This window comes from Plecotus auritus, assembly GCF_963455305.1.
Source record: "Plecotus auritus genome assembly, chromosome: 11".
NCBI classification, from domain to species: Eukaryota; Metazoa; Chordata; class Mammalia; order Chiroptera; family Vespertilionidae; genus Plecotus; species Plecotus auritus.
In genome coordinates, this window is record NC_137777.1 from 27,250,429 (window position 1) to 27,274,773 (window position 24,345).

The 24,345-nt window shown below is 41.7% G+C and overlaps 1 protein-coding gene across 2 annotated transcripts in view; it reads left to right on the plus strand.

The window, feature by feature from the left end:
- The window catches only part of DEPTOR (DEP domain containing MTOR interacting protein), a 148,463-nt gene that overhangs the window by 43,565 nt on the left and 80,553 nt on the right, over positions 1–24,345 (plus strand). For both annotated transcript variants that reach the window (XM_080647262.1, XM_080647261.1), the window contains exons 2-3: positions 221–399; positions 1,449–1,572. In XM_080647262.1, the coding sequence (XP_080503388.1) occupies positions 221–399; positions 1,449–1,572 (303 nt within the window). The remainder of the gene's footprint in view (positions 1–220; positions 400–1,448; positions 1,573–24,345) is intronic.

Below are 24,345 nucleotides of genomic sequence, written 5' to 3' on the forward strand. Positions count from 1 at the left end.
TTTCCCTCCCATTCACCTGTATCACCTGTAGATCTGGGGATGGAGTCACTGCCTAGGGCCTCAGGGCTGGACAGTATGGAAGTTATTCACTGACACTGAAATAGTTGAATGGCACTCTGGTACCTTCAGAGCTTCCATCCTGTCACTGCTCTCTGGGATGGGTTTAATAATTTGTGTTGTCATCAAAATTTCTAAAATGATTGCCAAATTTTCTTTCCAGGCTCAGGTTGCATGAGGAAAAGGTTATTAAAGATAGGCGACATCATCTCAAAACCTATCCAAACTGTTTCGTCGCAAAAGAACTGATTGACTGGCTGATTGAGCACAAAGAGGCTTCTGACCGAGAGACAGCAATTAAACTCATGCAGAAATTAGCAGACCGGGGCATCATTCATCATGGTGAGTGAGGCGACACTTAAGGAGAAATGAAGGACTACATCTTTATTCCAGATATGAACCTACCCATTTACAAAATACAACATTTGACTTTAATTGCCTCCCGTGTACCTTTCCCCAGCTTTATTTCCTTCCTCTCTCTAAGAGGCATTTGTGTTTATTTGCATGGACTTCTTTATACTTTTTCTTTCTGTATGTGCATCTTTTTGCAACATATATTGTTTTTAAATCATTATACAGATGCGTATTTATTCTTTTGCAGCTTGATCAATGTGCTTTTGGGGGAGGCTCATCTATACTGATAGTGTATCTCCTGTTTTCTTATTTTCACTGCTATGTATCCCATGTATAATTGTGTCATCATGCATTTATCCATGGACATTGAGGTTATTTCTAACTGTTTTGCTGTTACTCTCAGTGGTGCAATGAATATTCATGAACATGTCTCCTTAAAATTGCTAACCCTGGCCAACATCTTGCACATGCCCGTATTCTCTTGGGCTAGAATTCCCTTTCTCTTCATTTTTGCTTAATTGCTACTCATTGTTCACGTCTCCACTTACATGCAAACTCTTCAGAGAAGCATCCAGTCCCCAAAGCTAGGAGTACGGGGCACTCCTCCTTTGGGCCCCTGTATCTCCTCACCTCCTTCACATCCTATTTTAATTACATGTTGACATTTCTCTTTCTCTCTCTAGAGTTCATATTCTTTATGGTTGATGCCTCCGCCGATATCATGTTCAAGCAGAGTTTGTGGAATGAATGATGAATTGAATTTTGTGACCCTTTTTTGTTGTTGTTTTTGTTTGTTTGTTTGTTTGTGTGACCTTTTTAATAGATAATGATGATGGTGATATAATGGCTAATAATACTGAGCACTTACTCTGTTCCAGGTACCACACTAAATACTCTACATGTATTAAGTCATAGAGTGTCATGCTTGAGAAATTAGGTAGTAAAACAAATCTTAATTAGCATTATAATTCTTTTCAATAAATAAATAAGAATTATTTTTTTTTCTTATTTGCCCCTCTTTGTATATTGTGTTTCAGTGTGTGATGAGCACAAGGAATTCAAGGATGTCAAACTCTTCTACCGCTTTAGAAAGGATGACGGCACCTTCCCATTGGACAACGAAGTGAAGGCCTTCATGAGAGGACAGAGGCTATATGAGAAGTATGTTACACATGAAATCCCCCACTGTAACCTTAACTTTTGGAGAGAAGCAAGGCTATTTTAGTCTTTTATCATTTTGACTTCAGCCTGGCTCTTCCATGTGGGATGATTACATAATTGTTTCTTTAATAATGAGAAAACTTTCTCACTCGCTTGCTTTTCTTTTTGCCAGAAATTACGTCACTTTCATAAGATTCTTAATAAAGAATTTATTTAAATAGTGTTATCTACATTTAAGTCGATTTAACAAAACCCCAGAACTAAAAATAGAAGGTTGGAGCTTGATGTTTGCAATTAAAAGATGCAGCTGCCCATTCTCTCTTTAAAATACTGTTGTGTAACTTGGAGGTTTAGTCTTGTAAATGGCTAGAGATGCAGTGTCAAGTGCAGTGGAAGTCTAAGTTCAGGCCAGGAAATGAGTAGTGAGAGAATTTCAGGTAGAGGAAGAATCTCTCAGTATTTTGAGAAGTGAATATACTGTAGCCTAGGAGTATTTGATTGGTGGATCTTGAATCTCGCCAGTCATCTCTTGAGCTTATCTGCTATTTCTATGGTTCCTAATCCATCCTTCCTTCCTTGTTTTTGTCCCCTCCCCACCCCCATCCTCCCAGACAACCATAAGAGAAAGGAGTGCAGGAGTGATGGCACCTCCCAGCCCCCCTGAACTCTGTTTGCCCTTCAAGGTTTCAGGGAGTTGAACATATGTATTTATCACAAAGAAGAGCTTACTCTGTGATGGGTGGGTTGATGCATGAGGGAGAGGGCCTGGGTGGTCAGATTAAGTAGCATAATGGTTAAGAGCCAGAAAAAACTAAGTTCTAGCCCTGTTACCTTACCTTTGTAAACCTCAGGGTCCTCTTTTATGACATGGAAGTGATGATAGCACCCACCTCCTAGATGTGTAATTCTGTGTGGGAATTAACAGAATAAGTTGTGTCAAATACTTAAGTATTTAGCTGAGTAACTCTAGTATGTCATTGGATTCCACTGATGAAAACCATTTTGGATATTAACATGCAAGTGATGGCCACCTATGAACCTCCTATGTCCTGCCTCTGTTCCAGTTCTGTTCACCTCTGTTTCTCAAGCTGGGATTATCCAACCACTTAATGCCCAAGATATACTAGTTTGCCTGTCATCTGCTTCCAATATTGAAGAATAGAAAAACCCTCATCTCTCTGACTCACATGAATTTAAATGGAAGGGACCCCTCAACACCTCCAGTGTCTACCTGAGTGTGTCTATATGTTTTGTTGTTGTTTTCTTTTTCTTTCTTAGTTCCTTTAGGACAATCCTAGCAGGTGTTGGATATTTAGATTATCATCTTGGTCCCTTCAAGCTATAAGATTCCATGTTGTCAAAAACATACATGTCATTTCCAAGGAAGGAAGCCAGGGGTTCTGTGACACTCTTCTCTAGCTACAGTTGATTTCTTGGAATCTGGGTAATCATACTGAGGGGATTGGGATTAGCAATAACTGAAAGTGTCTGATACAGAACTGTTCTTGCCAATGGGATGGGTATGATGGGTATAGGACCAAATAAGAAAAGTAAAAGAGAGTTGTCATAGCTTCTAGAAAACAGGCTTACTCTAGCTCCTTATATCCTATGCGCCATTCACACTGACTGAATGGTGTGTGTGTCTCTGGACTAGCCTTCAGGCCATTTATTAATTCATTAATTATTCAACAAAAGTCCATGGAGCTCTTACCACATGCAAGTACAGTTATGGGCACTGGACCAGAGACAGACAAAGCCCCTGGCCCCATTTAATTAAAGAGATAGACACTAAATGGATATCACATGAAGAGGAGTGTAGTGGAATACATGGTTTTCAGTGCTAGAAAGAAAAAGAGACTTACTGAGGTTGGTGAGGTATGGCAGATAGGAGGGTCACGGAAGACTTCCCTGAAAAGATTGCATTTGAATAAAGTGAGCCTTGCAGATATCTGGTAGAAGAGCATCCCAGACAGAGGGCACAGCAAGGATAAAGGCTTGGAAGCAGGAATGTGCATGGTGCATCTTATGTCAGTAAGGAAGCCAGAGTATCCAGAGGGCAGGAAGTAAGGGGAGAATAGTAGGAGATGAGTTGAGGCCAGATCCTATAGGACCCTTAAGGCCATGATGTGCATTGAGGATTCTAAGTATAGTGGGAAGCCTTTGGGGAGCAGAGAGGAGAGAAGTGGCATGTGATGTACCTTTTGTATATGCTATTTCCTCTGCCTGGAAGACTCTTGAGACTACTGTCACCCCTTTCCTTAGTTCACTCTCAGTCCTCCTGGCTGCATGTTCAATATGACCTTCTCTGCGAATCCTTCCATATCCCCTTATGACTGAATTAGGTGCTGTAACTGTTTTCACCCATCAAAGAGCTATATTAAAATCTCATCTTTGTTTACTGTGTTAGATTATGAAACATAAGGGTAGGGACTGCTTTATCTTTCTTTGTATGTCTTATGGTTTAACATGTGCCTGGCCAGTTGTAGATGGTAAACATTTGCTGAAAAGTATGAATAAACTCTTTGATCCCTGGACGAATTGATCAATATTGCTGTACTTTCTCTGTGTGCAGTTGGCTTTCCAGTCATTAGTGTTCACCATCTCAATTTCCAAGTAAATTTATTTCTTCAAACTGCTTGTGAAATTAGCACTTGGAAAAGTAATTTAATAAGTACTTAACCTTGCATGAACTGGCTGCCACCTTGCAAAACTTGGCTCCTACTTTTGGTTGCTGGATCATGCATGGAACAAACTTTAGGCTCTTTGGAATTGATGGCATAGTTTCCCTATTTGATCAGTTTTGTATAGTGTAATTCCATTGTATGCATTTTTCTTGTTTTCCTGGACATCTTTTCCATGAATCTCAGCATGTACTATTATTTTATAACTTTGGGGTACTTTAAAAAATAACATTAAGAAATGCATTGCTGCTTTTGTTCATAGTTCATCATTTCAAGTATTTCTCGATATTATTTTAGGATCCTCTAACATTTGTGAAAGAAGGTCTTGCAAAATACAGGGGGGGTGGGCAAAAGTAGATTTACAGTTGTTCATATGGAAAATAATACAATAAATAATTATACAAGAATAAACTCTGTGTTTCATGTACTCACAATTGTAAGCTTACTTTTGCCCCACCCTGTATGTTCCTTTTGATGTTTTCCTTTTAAGAAAATGAAAACTGATAATATTTGTTGATTGCTAGCTCTGTATTGGACATCCTGACAAATCCATTTTATTTAATCACCATAACAACCTCTATGCTATCATTGTCTCCATTTTATGGATGAGAAAAATGTGGCAGGGAGAGGTTAAGTTTTGTACCCAAGGTCACCTCCCTAGTAAAAATCAGCTGGGATTTGAACCCAAGAGCTCAGAGTCCAAACTTATTGCTACTAGGCTATTAATACATTTTTTCCTTTAGTGGAGATTATATGAATAAAATCAATGTTCACTTCAAAATGTAGTTTATCTTAAAATGTATGGCAGAGTTTGTAACTATGCGCATATGGAACTTTCTATAAAACTTTATTGAAAATATTCCAGGATTCTAAAGCAGACACTGGCAAAAGAGAGTGAAATGATTTCCCTTCATGGTAAACCTTTGTGGTCAATGTGATCAAAACAATGCCTTTTTTTTTTTTTTTTTTTTTTTTTTTTTTGGTAACTTAAGCTCTTCAAAGTATTTCCATTAGATTATTTTCTCTGAACTTCCTTAATCCTATCTAATAAAAGAGTAACATGCAAATTAACCATCACTCTGCTACAACCACAAGCCACGCCCACCAGCCAACTATAGAAGATAAATAAATCCCAGGGCCTCTGCTTGGGTCACCAAGGGGCATGGCTGGCCAGCAAACCACCACAGGCCCCTTGCCCAGGCCACCCCATGCCCCAAGGGACCCCCCACCCTGATCTGGGTCACCCTTCAGGGCAAACCAGCTGGCCCCCACCCATGCACCAGGCCTCTATCCTATCTAATAAAAGAGTAATATGAAAATTGACCTACTCAACACACAAGATGGCTGCCCCCATGTGGTCAAAGATAGCTGCCCCCATGTGGACACAAGATGGCCACCACAAGATGGCTGCCCCCATGTGGTCAAAGATAGCTGCCCCCATGTGGACACAAGATGGCCACCACAAGATGGCCAGCAGGGGAGGGCAGTTGGGAGGGACCAGGCCTGCAAGGGAGGGCAGTTGGGGGTGATCAAGCCTGCAGGGGAGGGCAGTTAGGGGTGACCAGATCGGCAGAGGAGGGAAGTTGGTGGGGACCAGGCCTGCAGGGGAGGGCAGTTAGGGGCAATCAGGCTGGCAGGGGAGCAGTTAGGCATCAGTCAGGCTGGCAGGGGAGTGGTTAGGGGGTGATCAGGTTGGCAGGCAGAAGCAGTTAGGGGCAATCAGGAAGGCAGGCAGGTGAGCAGTTGGAAGCTAGTAGTCCTGGATTGTGAGAGGGATGTCTGACTGCCCGTTTAGGCCCGATCCTACTGGGATTGGGCCTAAATGAGCAGTTGGCCATCCCTCAAGGGGTCCCAGATTGGAGAGGGTGCAGGCTGGGCTGAGGGACATACACACCCCTGTGCACGAATTTCGTGCACTGGGCCTCTAGTAGAGTAATAATAGAGTAGTAGATGATGTTGATGATAATGATGATGATGTAAATAATGACATAAAATAGATGGGGCATTATGTTATGGCTCTAGAAGGAGGAGCCCGTGGGATCCGAAGCAGTTAAGTCATTTCTGGGTGGTGACTGCAGCTGGAGAGGGACAGAGAGACACCTGACCCTGGGGGTGCCAGGTGTGTAGGCCACTGCTCTTCCACAACGGCCCACCAGCTCGGAGGGTCTGGCTTTGTTGTCAGGATTTCCTTTTTGCTCTGCTTGTGCTATGAATAGACTTGGTGAAACTTGGTGGTTTCTGGCTGTGGTTTTGTTGAGCCATGCTGATTTGGGGGCACCCTGGCTTTCTCACCTGCTGTGGTATTCTCAGTCAGCTATTTCATAAGACAAATCTGCGGGTTATCAAAACTAAAATTCAGTGACTCTGTTACGTCTTTTAAAATATATATGCATATATTTGTTGATTTCAGAGAGGAAGGAAGAGGGAGAGAGAAACAGAAATATCAATGATGAGAGAGAATCATTGATCCGCTGCCTCCTGCACACCCCACACTGGGGATCGGGCCTACAATCTGGGCATGTGCCCTGACCAGGAATCGAACTGGAACCTCCTGGTTCATAGGTCGATTCTCAACCACTGAGCCAAGCTGGCCAGGCTCTGCTACCTCTTAATGTGTTTGTCACTCCAGTTACCTTCACTCAGAGGTACTTGAACACATGCTAAGGGGCAGACGCTGGCCCTTTCAAGTTGTCTCACTGTGAGAAAAGCTATCGGTGAGCTGGTGACATGAATCCTCCTGTGCAGTGAGTGACAGCAGGTGTGGGCTTTGGAGTCACACAGCCCTGGTCTCCAGTCACAGCCTCACAGCTTGCTCGCTCTGTGACCTTGAGTAGGCTGCTGAACCTCTCTGATCTGCAGCCTTAAATGGAGATAAGGCCAGGACCCACATGCACAGGCTGTTGGGAAGAATAAACGAAATATGATTGTACAATGCTAAGCACAGTGCTTGACTCACAGAAATGTTAGCTGCTGCTATTAGAGTAGTAAACAATAATATAAATGAATGATACCTCTTATTCTTACATTATTTTATTTTATTTTATTATTTTATTTTTTTCTTATTTTTTTTCTTTTCTTACATTATTTTAAAATTTAGCCTAGCATAGTACTTAGGAGTCCAGGAGTCAGGCTACCTGAGTGTGAATCCTGGCTCTGATCCTCTGGGCTTTGGTTTCACCTCTCTGTGCCTCCACTTGCTCGTCTAGTAAATGGAGATATGAATCGTATTGACCTCAGAGACTTCTTGTGGGCATTAAATGAATTGCTATGTATAAGCACACAGAAGCGGGCTGAGCTCAGCGTGATTGCTCAGCTCCTGCTGCCAGCTTGAAGGGAATGTGAGAGAGAGGGTGTGTGCTCTTGGATCAGTGCCCAGACTTTGTCATTTTGAGGAATCCGTCTGAGCCCATCCAGAGCACAATGCATTTTTTTATCAACAAGGTTTCATTAAACCTTCATTTCACTGTGGACTGAAGAGGCAAAGAGTAAGGCATAGCACCTCTCCAGGAGGGGCTTACAATTTCCCACTTAATTTCACATGGGCACAAACACCCTGGACACAGCACATGAACAGGGCTCACACTCTCCCCAAAGAGTATAATTTTTCGTTTTCAAGTAAAACCTTTATAAGCAGGATCAGTATCTGTAACTTAAAAGAATGACATCACATCTATGTGCACTCCCTTTCACATGCTAGAAGGTATTTGGGATGCATGCAACCAAACTACAAAATGTGATTATCTTTCAGCAGTTAGCAAAATAGATCGCTTTAAGAAAAAGTCAAACCCTGGATTATGAAGTGTTCTATATACTGATAAACAGAATTAGCTCTAAAAGAGAATATGAGTCAGAGGTACAGTTTGGACTTTCCTTACTCAATCTAATAGTTGAACTGCACATTTTAAACTAACCTTAATTTCATCTTCAGACATGGAGGAGACTTCTCAGTTCTAATTCAACCTCAGTCTCATATGGAGTTAAAGCCCTTCTGGGTCTGGTTCATAGAGACATTGGTTTAGTTTTTTATCTCAAGGGCTTTTGGTTTTCTCAGCAGCAGGAGTTTCTCTCTCCATCCCCTGGTGTCTCTTTATTCTGCCCAGGATGGAGACCTGCTGGAAGAATTGGTTTAAATGCCTGTATGACATTTAATCTCGGTTGAGTCCCTACTGCTTCCTTTATATTCTCTCCTCTGCCGGAGCCTGCCGGCATCAGTCGAACAGTACCTGCAAGGGGGGGAGAGGATGAGAAAAGACAGACAGAAAACAGAATGGGATCGGGAGGACTGTAGCACTTCGCGCTTACAGTCCCGAGTTTATTTCTCACCATACATTTATACAGGGTCAGTTACATTCCACACAATACATCATTCCTGGTATGTGGTAAACATAATTATACCCTTTTGCTTTAGGTTTCCTACTGATCTTTACACAAAGTTCCTTATCTTGGCTAAGATTCCAATGGCTAAACCTGTACAAACACCTTTGACGCCACCTAAGTTCCTTTCCATGAGATAGTCTAGCTATGCTTCTTGCTTAAGGACAATTATGCTTATAAATCAACTGTGCTTGAAGATTAACTAAGCTCTAGGGGGCAGAATGTGTGATTACTAAACTATTGTGCTTAAGGGTCTCTAAGCCTAAAAGGGGGGCAGGATGTATGACTAACCTTGGGAACAGGCAGGCCACTTTGTGAAACCTGCCCTCTCAGGACTTTGTCAACTGAGGTCGCTCCCAACAATTCCCCCCTCCTTAAAAATTAAGTAGGTTGGGCTTTTAATTTTAGTTCATGTAGCCCAGTGCGCAGTGCAAGAATGCCTTTACCTACTCTATGCATTAAGATAGGAAATAAACAAAACAGTATCAGAACTAAACCTCCTAATCCAGAAATTCCTAAAGCTAAATGCTGAAAATCTCCTACAGAGGGAACAATCTTAAGAAATTGATCAAGAAAATTTCTAGCAGTATCACTGGCATCAAAACGCAAGGGTCCTGCTTCTTGCAAAACTTGAATCTCTTTATGCAAAGCTAATAAGTCTAAAGAATCATCCGCACTATGCCATATGCCTTCTAAGTGGTTCTTCACTCTATTCCAGGTATGCACACTCTTATTATATTTCTTAGAAGTAACACAGATCCAACTATAATCTGCGTGACAGTCCAATCTAGATCTTATTTGGAGACTCTGTACCTTTTCTCCTAGGTACAGTACCATGTCATGTAAAGCATTCAGTTTCTCCTCTATTTTCCTATCAATATTTTCCTGAGTGCCCAATGCCTGGGAGACATTTTTTGACAAGTTATTAACAAAATGCACTGTTTGTACTTTCTGAGTTAATGCCACTGCCGCTGCAGTAGCAGAGGCAATCAAGGTGATGAGGGCTGTGATACCTGCTATCAGTAAGCCAATGAATCTCCTTGGCCTGGATAGTGCCCCTGTGATCTCATGCCAAACCTGTAACCCCTTGTCTGAATACCAGGGGCCTGTAAGATTGACAGGCACCATTACAAAGGATGGTTGGTGTACCACAGCAACTTGTTTCCCATTTTCTAAATTCTTGACACAGTTGGTCAAATTGCATTGGACACACTGTAACTGGTATCTATTTCCAGAAAATGTGACATTAATCCTTCCTACTAATAGAGCATAAGGTTCAGGCACACAGGCAATGACAGGTCTTTTTTCAGGCAGATTAGTATAAAGTAATGACTCTGGTCCAAGGCGAGAGATGTCCTTATTATCTTTCTGAACCAGAGGAGTACCCATACTTGCTCCTAACTTCCATAACCCATATTGGAATTTCCCATTACTTGATCCCCATATTCCCTTATACATTCCCAGTTCTAAGGAGTCTGTCCTATTGGGTTGAGACCAGTCATAAATGGAAAAATTAGTTCCTGGGAGTACATACTGTCCTGCCTGAGTACCATGACAGCGTTTCCATGGCACAGCGTACGTGGCAGTCAGGGATTCTTTTTCACAAGGGGGCAAGTCCTGGGGTGGAGTGATGTTGATTACCTTTCCCTTCTTTCCGCTCAGTCCTTTAAGAAACACTGTCCAGCCGGGAGATGCCATTGCTACAGAGTCCATTTGTAGACATCCCGTTACATCACCCTCTAGTGACAAACAAATAGGCATTCCATTCCCTTGTCCAAAATAGTCAAAACCCATATGTAGTTCTGGTCATATATGTCCATTAGAAGGTATCCCCAGGGTGTGAGTGTCATTCACATATACCGGAACTGACGGTCCGCCCCATTCAGCTGGATGAAGTAAAGGAGGGTCAGGAACGTAGGCCCAGTGGATGTCTCCTCGGACGCTCGGTACTTGGCAGCTTAGGACAGCCATCATTGCCAGGAACATTGAGACTCCTGTCTTTGGAGTAGAAGTCTGTATCAGCGTCTGTTCTGCTTCAACCGCCAACTTCTTCATCTGTCCCCAGGTGGGCACCGCTGCTGTCCGCGTTGTCTGAGCCAGGTTGTAGGGTTGCTCTTGGAGAGTCAGTTGTCGAACTCCCTTGACCAGCTCGCCCATCTCCTGCGAAGCGCACAAGCCTCTCCGGAAGCCACCTTGCACTTTCGGCATCCTGGGGAAAAACACAAACATGCCCTCGTCCCCAAATGAGCACGGGGTCTGGTCCATGCCATTGTCCGGTTAAAGGGTCCTTCCACCTGACCTGAGCATAGGTGGATGCAGTTGCTGTATTCCAGAAACGCTGTGCAGCTGATCGCCCATGCACATCCAAAATTAAAAAATTAAGAATAAATAGAGTATGATGTAATAAGTTCTGTGGTGTCAGGGGATATAACTCCCCCCTTTTTATTTTTTGTAATTGTATCTTTAGAGTGCTATGAGCTCTTTCTACTATCCCCTGTCCTTGGGGATTGTATGGAATTCCTGTTTTATGGGTAATATTTAGCTTCTGGCAAAACTGTTGAAAACTTTTTCCAGTATAGCCTGTGCCATTGTCAGTTTTAATACATTTTGGCTGTCCCATAACTGCAAAACACTTTAAACAGTGGGCTATACAGTGCTTACTTGCTTCACCAGTCTGAGCTGTAGCCATAATAAAGCCAGAAAAAGTATCTACAGTGACATGTACATACTTTACCTGCCCAAAACTGGAGATATGAGTCACATCCATTTGCCACAAATGATTAGCTTTTAGTCCCCTTGGGTTAACCCCATAATGAGGCATTGATTGAGTAGTAGGACAATTTGTACATTGTTTTACTATTTGTCTGGCAGCTTCCCTGGTAATTTTAAATTGCTGCCTGAGACTATTACTATTTTGATGATGCAGCGCGTGAGATTGCTCAGCCAATTGTTCCTGGGTATATAATATTATTCTAGTTGCAATGTCTACCTGTTCATTCCCTTTTGATAATGGTCCAGGCAGTCCAGTATGAGCTCTGAGATGACCAAAGAAACATGGCTGGATGCGCTGCTGTAGGGCGCGCTGTATGTCCCTAAACATACTTTGTACTATGGAATTAGTTGTCCCAATAAAGGGAACAGTTTCAATTACTTCCATTGCTTTTACTACATACTGACTGTCTGAATACAGGTTAAATGCTTGATTTGGAACACATTGTAATACTGCTAAGATGGCACACAGTTCTACTACCTGCGCAGATGTATAGGTAGTTAGAAAAGTTGTTACTTTACCCTGAATACTGTAGGCTGCATTACCATTAGATGAACCATCAGTAAAAATTAACAAAGCCTCTGTAATAGGTTCTTTTTGTACTATTTTGGGAAATACAAAAGCATGCTGGCTTGCAAACTGCAAAAGTTTATTGTGAGGGTAATGATTATCTGTTTGACTAGGGTAATTAGCCATAGCCGCTCCCCAGTTGTCACTATGTTGTAACAACCAATCTACTTGCTGTTTAGAGTAAGGAAGACAGATATAAGGCGGCTCACGTCCAATTAATTTGCAAGCTTCAGTCCTTACCATGTGGATAAGAGTAGCTACTTGATCATAGTAAGGTGTAAATACTTTTGCAGGCGATACAGGCAGGTGAATCCATAATAAAGGACCTTCCTGCCATAATACTGCCGTGGGGGTGTGTTGAGTAGCAAGAATGTAAGCTCCCCATGGCTGAGAATAGTCTAAATATGAAACCTGCTGTTGACTAATAGCTGTTTCTACTATATGTAAAGCCTGTCTGGCTTCTTCTGATAGCTCTCTGGGAGAGTTAGGATTAGAATCTCCCTTGAGGACTTCAAAAAGAGGCTTAAGTTGTCCTGTGGTGATTTTAAGATAAGGCCTTAGCCAATTAATGTCTCCTAGCAGTTTCTGAAAATCATTAAGTGTTTTTAACCCATCCTTTCTTAGCTGTATTTTCTGAGGGGTAATACAATTCTGATGTAAAGTATATCCCAAGTAAGAGAAAGGAGACTGTCTCTGTACTTTCTCAGGGGCAATGACCAGTCCCTTTTCTTTAAGCCCTTCTTGTAGTTGAGCATATGCAGCTAGCAATATGCCTTCATTCTGATAAGCTAACAGAATATCATCCATATAATGTATAATATAAACTTGAGGAAATTTCTTTCTAGTACTAATAAGAGCTTGAGCAACAAACTTTTGACATAACATGGGACTATTGGCCATCCCTTGAGGGAGAACTAGCCAATGATATCTCCTCATAGGTTCCTGAAAATTAGTGGATGGTATACTAAAAGCAAATCTTTTACAATCTTGAGGTGCTAGGGGAATAGTACAAAAACAGTCCTTAAGATCAAGAATTATTTTGTAAGTACCTGCTGGAATGGCAGAAGGTGAGGGAAGTCCTGGTTGTAAGGCTCCCATAAGTTCCATTGTCTCATTAACCTTTTTTCCTAAAAGGTCTTATCGCAGCCTGGCAGGCCGTGTTAGCATTCTCAAATGCCAGTTGTTTTACCAGTAACATTCCTGATTCTCCATCACCAATGAGCCGTCCTGCTGTTTGCAGCAGGCGGGATACAAAATCCTGAAAAGGCTCATCAGGTCCTTGCCTGATTTTAGATAAATCTTCTGTTTGCCTTCCTGTAGAAGGCAATTTTCTCCATGCCTTAGTGGCAGCTGTATTGACCTGAGCATAAGCCCCAGGAGGATACTGAAGTTGGTTGTTCAGTCCTCCATAAGGTCCTTCTCCTGCTAGCATCTCAAAAGTAAAAGGAATATTTTGGCCTCTGTTTATTTCTGCTGTAGCTTGACACTGTTCTATAAATTCTGATTTCCACAACAGATAATCTCCTCCTCCCAAGCAAGCTCTTGCCATGTTCTTCCAATCATTAGGAGGCAGAGCATCCGTAGCTAAAGTGTCCAGCAGCGCCTCAGTAAAAGGTGCTGTTGGCCCATACTGGGAACAAGCTACTTTAAGTTCTTTTAGTTGTTTAAATGGAATGGGAGAGTGATATCTCTGCATTTGTCCCTGATCATCTGGCCGTTCCAGTATGGGAAACGCCATATGAAATCCTCCTGTGTCCTCATCCTTTTCTGCTGCTCTCTGCAACGTCTGCTGCAGAGGGGAATTTAAACCTAGCTTGCTAGGTCCCCAGGATAGCTCTTTATTTTCAGACGGAGGGACCCGTATTGGGCGCGGTTCCCCTTCATCCAGTTTTTCTACTTTTAGGATGGAGGGCTCCTGAGGCATTCCTCTGCCAGAGGAAGGCGTAGAACATCTACTATGCAGCTTAATTGTTTTTTCCTCAGGTGGTGACATTAGCTCACAATTCTTTAGCTTGGAGGCCAGTCGTAACAGTTCTTCCTTAATTCCTCTAAGTCCCTCTTTCATTTCTACCTCCTCTCCCAATTTCTCTGAACAGTTTGGCTGTGTTAATTCCCTTTTTATCTCAGCTAATTCCTCCTCAATTTTCTCCGTACGACTGGGGGCTGGTTCAGTTACTGTTGCCAACACCCTCTGAAAGAAGAGCCAACCATTATCATTATCATGATAATGAGCTGCTGCATCTTCTAAAGCCTGTTCTTCCTCGGGAGGAAGAAGATCCCAAGGCTCATCCTCATACGGGTTTTCCTCTTTCTGTGCTAGCAGCACTTCCTGCTCTTCATTCTCTGATTTTAAGTGAGGGTTTTCAGACAGCGGCCATTCTAGTGGTGCTGAAGGCTCAGGAGATTTATTAAGCCCCTCAGGAAGGGATAACTTTTCTAGGCTGGGGCAAGAAAGGTTCTTGTCTTTTAAAGACAGCCTCTCTAGACTAGGACATGATGGACTTCTTTGCCTCATTCCCTCATTCCACCTTTTCCCTTCATGGCGGGGGTCAAGACAATCCCGAATAAGATTCCACAAAGAAAATGTATCCACAGGCACCTTCTTCGGGCCATGAGCAGAATAATAATCTTGTATTCTTTTTCCAACCCTAATCCAAGTCTCAAGATTCACAGTCCCTTCTTCTGGAAACCAAGGACAAACTTCTACCACAAAAGCCAGAAAGCGCTCAAGCTGTTTATGCCCTACCCTAGTTCCCCGAGCGCGAAGCATATTTTTAAGCACATGTACAAACAACTCTTTACTATTACTTTGTCCCATAATTTATCTCTCCCGACTATAAACTCACTGCTCCACTTACCTTACTCGGTGCACCTTCTTCTTAAATTGCAGTGTCCTTCTCCGTTTCCCCCTATATCAGGTCTCCTGTTCGGGCGCCAGAAAATGCCGGAGCCTGCCGGCATCAGTCGAACAGTACCTGCAAGGGGGGGAGAGGATGAGAAAAGACAGACAGAAAACAGAATGGGATCGGGAGGACTGTAGCACTTCGCGCTTACAGTCCCGAGTTTATTTCTCACCATACATTTATACAGGGTCAGTTACATTCCACACAATACATCATTCCTGGTATGTGGTAAACATAATTATACCCTTTTGCTTTAGGTTTCCTACTGATCTTTACACAAAGTTCCTTATCTTGGCTAAGATTCCAATGGCTAAACCTGTACAAACACCTTTGACGCCACCTAAGTTCCTTTCCATGAGATAGTCTAGCTATGCTTCTTGCTTAAGGACAATTATGCTTATAAATCAACTGTGCTTGAAGATTAACTAAGCTCTAGGGGGCAGAATGTGTGATTACTAAACTATTGTGCTTAAGGGTCTCTAAGCCTAAAAGGGGGGCAGGATGTATGACTAACCTTGGGAACAGGCAGGCCACTTTGTGAAACCTGCCCTCTCAGGACTTTGTCAACTGAGGTCGCTCCCAACACTCCTCCACAGACGGAAAAGAAATATAAGGGAGAAAGTGTATCCAAAGGGGAAAAACCCTTTTGTGTGTTTTATCTTATCAGAGGTTTCTCTACCATGTGCCCCTGGGACCTTTTTCCTGTCCCCACTCAGTGCCTGGCACAGTAAGTATTTGCTGAATGAACAAAGGACCCCGCAGGCTGGGAGGGCTGGGAGCTGCCGAGCTTGTATCGTGAAGGAGCTCCAGAGAGCTTGCTTGTAATGACAAGCAGGGATTGCCAGAGGTTGACCTTGTCTTGCCTCTTCAGAGTTTACAAAGCATCTTATCCATTAACATGCTTGATCCTCATATAACTCTGTGAGTCCATTATACCCAGTAGACACAATTAATCTCATGGTTGAGATGGGGGGCGTGAGCTAGAGAAAGATTTAATGAATGATGTCACCCTACATCATGAAGCTGGAATTAAAAAAAAAAAAGTCTCCAGGCTTTTGACTCCATCTTGTTCCAACTCTGGTATAGACGTACTTTTCAGACTGAGATCCACTCTCTGCAAATTGATTCAAATTATGAAAATATGTTTGAATTATTTTGTAAACTTTAATAAAAATACTTTCTAATATGTTATAGACAACATTTTCACAGTTTACCTGTGCTGCCCAATTAATTAGTAACCTCATAGAATCTCGCAATAAACGATTTCTGCCCTCTTGGTTTATTTGAAGAGTGTCCAAAGATTGCAAAGAAAGTGGGTTAAAAGTTGTTACCTTTTGCAACCTCTTATCTGGATGTCAGGGGTTGATTATGATACAGTATATGTAATGCCAAGAAGTGTTAAGTGTCTTGAGATTTTACCCTACTTGCAAGTGAGCAAGTTTGCTGGCCGTCATTTCATGGATGCTGAAAGAAGACATAAGACCCCTGCGTAGGGACAAAGGGTGGTTTATTACCTTCAGCAGTAGTAATAACTAGAGTATCATCATTTTTTGGAACCAGTTCACCAAGCCTTGTTCCCACAGAACAGCACAACCATGGCCACCTGCCTGGGCTGGGTTACAAAAGAGGAATCCCAATCTTGAGGAACCTGAATCTTTTGTAATAGTCTTCAAGCAGACCTGCTCTCTGGCCCAGAAGGAGACATTATCTGTATTATGCTGAACCATAGCAGATCTGCCTCTTTGTTCCCGAGGGAAGACACTACCTTTATCGTCCAAGCCTGTTCATTACACAAACATTCTTGAAAAGATAGTCTGGGACACAAGCTGTCAATGCTTCTGCTTGCAAGATAGGAAGAGGTGTGAGCACCATCTCTCATGAACTAAAACAAAATGCACAAATTAAAGGGCCATCATCTCTTCTCACGCCATCTCTTCTGTGTACTTACCAATAGCTTAAGAAGAAAATTTTAAGTGGTTATGTGCAGAGGAATGTTAAAAAACAAAATTCAACAGAGTTCACTGGAAAAATTGGCTTTATTACGCGAATCATGACTTGGGCAGCATCCCATCTAACAACTAGAAATGTTGTAGAAAGTGGAAGGTTTTTGTTGTAAGAAGGGTGGAGCAAGGGAGCTACTAGTGAAAGAAAAGAAAGGATTATTTGGGGGCAGGACATCTTTTCTTTGGGGAAAGGGGAAGGTTTTTTTAATTATAGGTTGCCTCTCCTTTCTAAAGGGGATGGAGAGGGCCCATGTGAGAGATAACTGATGCTTGCCCAGAAAATTCCATACTGGTTGACTAAGATTATGTTTCTGGGAGCAGTTGAAACTGCAATTAGATCAGCTATTTAATCTAGTTTGGGGCCTGTGGTTTTTTTTCTTCAACAGGAGGTGAAGAGATAGTGGAATAAACCTGGAGATTCTAATGATAATGACGAAAGCAGCAAACCTAGGGCATCATTGATGTTTATTGTGTACCAAGTACTTTACATGTGTTGTCTTATTAAAGCCTCATTCTGAACCAGTGGGATAAATACTGTTATTCTCCCTTTGGCAAATAAAGAAATTGAGATGGCAGAGGTGAACTAACTTGCTTACCTTCACACAGCTAGAAAGCATGGGTAACATTTTTAAAAAATATATTTTTATTGATTTCAGAGAGGAAGGGAGAGGGAGAGAGAGAGAGAAACATCAATGATGAAAGAGAATCACTGATTGGCTGCCTCCTGCATACCCCACATTGGGATCTAGCCCACAACCCAGGCATGTGCCCTGACCAGGAGTCATAGGTCAATGCTCAACCACTGAACCACACTGGCCAGGTATGGGCAACATTTTGAAGCCTGATTTCTAGCTCCAGAGACCATGATCTTAACTGGTTTTAAGTCTGCAGCTTCCATTTTGCAAAGATTCTACAGCTTCAATACAGGCGATAGCAATAATGAACACCACTAAATAGTGGTAAACAGTATGCAACTTGATAGATTTGTAAATGGGCCTGAAAAAAGTGTGTCTCCTATCTCTTACCAAGTCCAGGTTTTGGAAATTGTATTCTCCCTGCTGTCTCTTGACAATGCCACCCTCCCCCTCCTACACAATATGTGGCAATGATATTAGAGCTTTGGTCATATGCCGAGCAGGTAGTAGGTCAGCTGTGCTTGTCAAAAGTCATCAGCCCTGGTGGGGGAGCGGGGGAAGGGAGGGTAGCAGTTGGGAGGAGGAGGGGAAAAGGGAGGAAAATGGGAGATATCTGTAATACTATCAACAATAAAAAAGGTATATACAGAAGTCACCAGCCCTCCATTGTCACCTACAGATTTCTAGTTCTGATTGATTATTTAGAAATGACTTGATTTAAAGGTAAACATGTTGTTGCTTCAACAGTAGACTGGGTTCATTGATTGAGATCAACTGTACTGGTGACTTCTGCCAAGTTTTCCTAATCCTGTGTGATTGCAAGGCTATGAACCAAGTTTCCATAGCATTGATTTTTGTCCATCTATCTCTGTAGTTACTTTTCAACTTGGCAGACTGGAAAAGCCATTTTAGATTTCTGGAGTTGGAGAGGCATGGGTCAGAGTTCTTTCCCAGCCACTAACTGAGACATTCAACCTTTCTGAGTCCGTTTTTTGTGTTTGGAGCCTCAATGTCCAGGACATAGCATGTGCCCAATAAGTGTTTGTTGAAAAGATGAATAGATAGATGGATGAATGGTCATTCTTATTTAGGAAAGAAGTCAATGGACAGACACTTTTTTTCCCCCTAGCCTGTGGAACATTCAAATTTGAGTGAAACCAGGAGTATATGTTTGCTGTTGTTAAGATCACTCTGATTGTATTTACTCATGGTAGCTTCTGAAGATAAATATTCAAAAGGTAAGAATTATAATCATAGCCATTATTTACTGAGCACTTCTCTGCTCTAGCCTCCACCCCAAGTATTTTTCATACATTATTTCTTTAAATTCTTTCTACACCTACATCCCTGAGAGGGAGAAATTTTCCCCATCCATTTGTAGGTGAGGAAGGAGAACTTGAGACGGGCCAAGTAACATGCTTGACATCTCCGGTTGCTGAAGAGTAATTCTGGCCAAAAGTTGGTCATAGTGCAGGCTCCTTACTTTCCCACAATTGGCATTAAAAATTAAAAATTTAAATTCTGCGAGTGAGCCTGTAGAAATAGAATACTATCTCTAGCAGTCTTTGAATCCAATGACTAGTTTAAGTCAGTGGTCATTTCCTTCCATCTGGTAGAAATTAAGAACCCAGAGTCTTTCTTGGAGGAAAAAGCTCTTGTTGGTTTTTAAGTTTTGAGATTCTAGCCTGAGGGGATCAAGGCAGACGGAACAGGGTGAGGCTTCCCCAAACATTCTGCAACAAATGGGGGGAGAGGGAGAGATAGCACAGAGTAGAAGAGAGGGATGTCCTTCTGAGAGTAGTGGCAGGTATTGAAGCAATGTAAAAGTGGGTCTTTTTGAATGATACAAATGGGAGATGGGGCTGCAATTTTTTAAGGGAGTGGGGTATTCATCCATTTTCTCAGGCTCTGTGTGGAGGCTCTCTGGAGTAGGTGGCTTTGTCTTTAACACAGCGATTCCAAGAGGTGAAGTGTCTCTTGCTTTTCTTGCTTTATTGCTAAATGAAAACACCCCTGCTTAGTTACATATATTTTTTCACACAAAGCTGGGGAGTATAAGTAAAGGCATTGTTCCACCAAATAAAAAAAAAAAAAAAAGCACCAAAGTGACAAAAAGCACTGAATAATTGCAGAGCCCCTAACAAAAGAGTCAACCAGAAAGAAAAAAAAAAAAAATCCAGATAACATTTTTAACTTTATTACAGTTACATTTGTAGTAAAAATTTAGCTATAAAGTTAAATTTATTGAAGTGTAATACATATAAAATACCCATATCATAAGTGTGCTGTTCAATACATTTTCATAAACTGAACACACTTATGGAACCACTGCCCAAACAGTATTTTTTATAGTACATATGTGTCCTTATCACCCCATTGCCCCCTCAACCCCCCACTCATGCCCTCACCCCCCTAGTGTCTGTGTCCATTGGTTAAGCTTATATGCAAGCATACAAGTCCTTTGGTTGATCTCTCCCCCTTCCCCCACCCTCTCCTGCCTTCCCTCTGAGATTTGACGGTCTGATCGTTGCTTCTCTGTCTCTGTATCTGTTTTTGTTCATCAGTTTATGTTGTTCATTATTTCCCCTAGATGAGTGAGATCATGTGGTATTTATCTTTCTCTGACTGACTTATTTCGCTTAGCATAATGCACTTTTGCATTAGTGTTAACATTCTCTAGTATAAGAAACTGAACCTGTTTGGCTTTTTTATGTTTTACCCATCACTTGAATGGCACCTCCTCTCCCAGAGTCTTGGAATTGGTTCTTTTGGCTGGTTTGGACTATTGCCCAAACTGACAAGGATTGACAAAAGTTGACAAGGGTCAAGTCTCAGAAGTGTGTGTGTCTGCATACATCTTTTGTTCACTGCTATTTTGTGCCAGGTAATACCCTACCTGCTTTATACAGATTAGCTCTACTGTTTGCAATTCCGTTGAGGTAAGCATTATTATCCTCATTACATATAAGAACAAACTCAGGATTACAGAGCCCAACAACAGCTTGGACATCACAGTTCAGAGATTCAACCCCAGGACCGCTTCCCATTGCCACTCTCTCTCTGGAACTCTTCATGCTCATAGGCAAGAGAGGAAGAGATGGTAATTAACAAGCTCACTCCCAGATTCCTCTTGCGTGGCATTGGGGTATTGTTTTGTGCTCCTTAGAGTTCCTTCCTGCACCAGGGCAGACAGATTCAGAAAGACTGAGTCTGTCCTTTCCATCACACTTCCCTTTAGCAGACCATTCCCTCCCCACTGGTCTGTGCTAGGAGACCACTGAGAGGTGGTTAGCATCTACGTCAGTGATTTTCAACCGGTGTGCCGCAAGAATTTTTAAAACATGCAATACCTGACCATTTAGTCAGGCGCACTGACCTCTTTTTCCCTTAGATTGTCAGGCAAGAAAATGACAACAGCCAACACAACAATAGCTGCCTGGTGTGAATTAATCAAAATTATACCGATTGTTTTGTCAGATTAGAATAATAATATAAGTTTTTTGGGGGGTGCTGCAGATTTTAGTAATTAGTTCATGTGCATCATGAGATGAAAAAGGTTGAAAATTGTTGATCTATGTGAAGGTCACTGGCTCCAGTTTGTTGAGTGTTTGTTCATCCCATTTCCCCTAGACTGAGGTTAGCAGTGGTCCTTTGGTACTGATAACTTTCTACTGGTTTCCAGCAGGTGGGCAAAATCAAAGTGTATAAGAGTAGTTTCAAGCTTTCAAGAACTTTGTGTACCTTGCTTCCTCCTAGTCTTCCAGAGTAGGAACCTTGACTTATTCGTATTTATCCAGTAACCAGCCCAGGGTGGGAGGTCTTCATTAAGTGCTGATTCAGTTGTTGACTTGAAAGCACTGTTGCCATAATAAAAAGCCAAATGGGGACTGACCTTCATCATACCAAAGAACCATTATGTGTCATCTTTGTTATCCTCATTGACACGCCTGAGCTCAGAGCTTATCTACTCTGAAGCCTTTCTGACTGAATGGCTGCCTATCTCCCAAGCTTATCTCCATCTACTTTGTGGTCACTCCCACCCCCACACCTACCCCATCCTGACCCTACTCAACACTGAGCTGCTTGTCCTGATCTCTCTTTACACAATGCATTTGTACTGGCTGTGCCTTGAGCCTGTATCTCATTGTCTCAAAGCCAACTTCCATTTCTGCTTAACCTGGAGCTTCAAAGCTCCCTCTGGTAGATTTAGGTATTTCATTCCTTGCTTCCCTTTCATTCTATATATGCTTCTTGCTCTGTTTTAGTGTTTGTCTGCCTTGCACATGGGTTTTTTAAAAATATTTTTTATTGCCCTAGCCTGTTTGGCTCAGTGTATAGAGAGAGCATCAGCCTATAGACCAAAGGGTCCCAGGTTCGATTCTGGTCAAGGCCACGTACCTTGATTGCAAACTCCTCCCTGGCCCGGGCTCTGGTCAGGGCTTGTGCAGGAGGCAACCAATCGATGTGTTTCTCTCACATTGATGTTTCTCTCTGTCTTTCCCTCTCCCACTCTCCCTAAAAACCAGTGGAAAAATATCCTTGGGTGAGGATTAACAAAACAAAACAAACAAGGGGACAATGGGGGGATAAAGACACATTTGTAATACCTTAATCAATAAAAGAAAACATAATAAAAAAAGAAAAAACCAATATATATATATATATATATATATATATATATATATATATATAATTGATATCAGAAAGGAAGTGAGAGGGAGAGAGAGATAGAAACATCAATAATGAGAGAGAATCATTGATTGGCTGCCTCCTGCACATCCCCTACTGGGGACTGAGCCCACAACCCAGGCATGTGCCCTGACCAGGAATCAAATTGTGACCTCCTGGTTTATAGGTTGATGCTCAATCACTAGCCATAGGTTTTTAATTTTTTACTTTATTTATTTTTCCCATCACCATTTACCCCTTCTATGCCCTCTTCCACTTTTATCCACCCCCATTGCACATAGGTTTTTAATGTTTGCTTCCCTACTGGATAGCAGGTGTGAAGTGGTATCTCATTGTGGTTTTCATTTGCAGGACCGTGCTGACTAAATGTTGCTTAGCATCTTTCTATTTGCTTATTGCCCATTGGTAAATATTCTTTGATCTTGTGAGATCATTTGTGAATTCTTGCATTAAGTTGTCTTTTTATTATTGAGCTTTAAGTGTTCTTTATATATTCTGGATGCAAATCCATTATCAGACATAGAAATTGCTAATATTTCCTCCCATTCTGTGAGTTGTCTTTTCACTTTCTTGTTAGTATCTTTGAAGTGTAAAAGTTGTAGTTTAATTTCCTTACTTTTCCTTTTGTTGGTTATGCTCTTCTTGTCATATCTAAGTCTTTTGTCAAATCCAAGGTAATAAAGATTTACCCTTATGTTTTCTTTCTTTTTTTTTTATTAATTTCTTTATTGATTAAGGTATCACATATTTGTCCTCATCCCCCCATTCCCGTCCCAAACCCCTCCCCACGCATGCCCCCACCCCCCTGTTGTCCGTGACCACTGGTTAGGCTTATATGCATGCATACAAGTCCTTTGGTTGATCTCTCCCCCTTAACCCCCACCCTCCCCTGCCTTCCCTCTGAGGTTTGACAGTCTGATCGATGCTTCCCTGTCTTCGGGTCTGTTTTTGTTCATCAGTTTGTGTTGTTCATTTACTTTTAGGTCTTTAATATATTTGGAGTTATTTATTTATTTGTTTTTGTATAGGGTGTGAGGTAAGGGTCAAACTTTATTCTTTTGCATGTGATTCTAATTGGCACCCTTGTCGAAAATCAGTTGACCAGCCCAGCCTGTGTGACTGAGTGGCTGAGCTTCATCCCATGAACCAGGAGGTCACAGTTTGATTGCCGGTTAGGGAACATGCATGGTTGCAGGCTCAATCCCCAGTGTGGGGTGTGCAGGAGGCAGCTGGTCGATGATTCTCATCACTGATGTTTCTATCTCCTTTCCTCTCTTTGAAACCAATAAAAACATATTTTAAAAAAAATCAGTTGACTATAAATGTCTCAAGGCCATGATTTTAAATCTGCTTTAAGAGAGATAGACCTATGATTGAAACCTTGATTTAAAAAATAGCAGAGACTGTTTTCCTTCCTCTTTCACACCATTTCCACAAACATGCAGGACAGCTGCTCCCCTGTCACCAGCCCTTTAGCCTGTCCCTATTGTCATTATGTTCAGTGTTTTTTATCACTTTTTTTTACATTTTTAAAATATATTCATATGAATATATTCATATTTTCCCTAGGTAGTATTGCCTTCAATTTTTCTTCAGTATTTCATCTTACTCCTCCTAAAGTTTTTCTTCAACCCCCTTTCTTTCTTTGTTCCTGGCAACAAATCCTTCTATTTTCTAATAATTATGGAAGCTTCCAAAATAAATAATAACCATTTCCTTGAAAAGAGCTTTTATAATATGTTTTAGAACCCAGCTTTTCTTCAAAGATGTTTGAAAAGGCTCACAGGGATTTGAATTCATCATAAAAGTGCTTGGTGTCTCCCCTTCTTGTGTAATTTGATGGTTATGAAACCAGAGCTGAATGCAGCCTTTTAGGACAGCCGTGGACTTGGGCTCTGCACTCAGCTTCTATCTGAAGCTGATTCAAGTTCTGAAAATGTTTAATAAGACAACACTCAAAACCATGGGAAATGTGAAAATTACAACTTCGATTCCAGAATCTCAGACACTTCAGGGCATAAAACCAGCACTAAAAAGTTTGGCTTCTAGCAAATTTAAAATAGCAAGCAAAGAGGAAGGGTTTTACCTTCAAAGACATCTGGCACTCTCCAGGACTATTGCTTGTAGTAGTCTTAGTTTCCAGTTAGT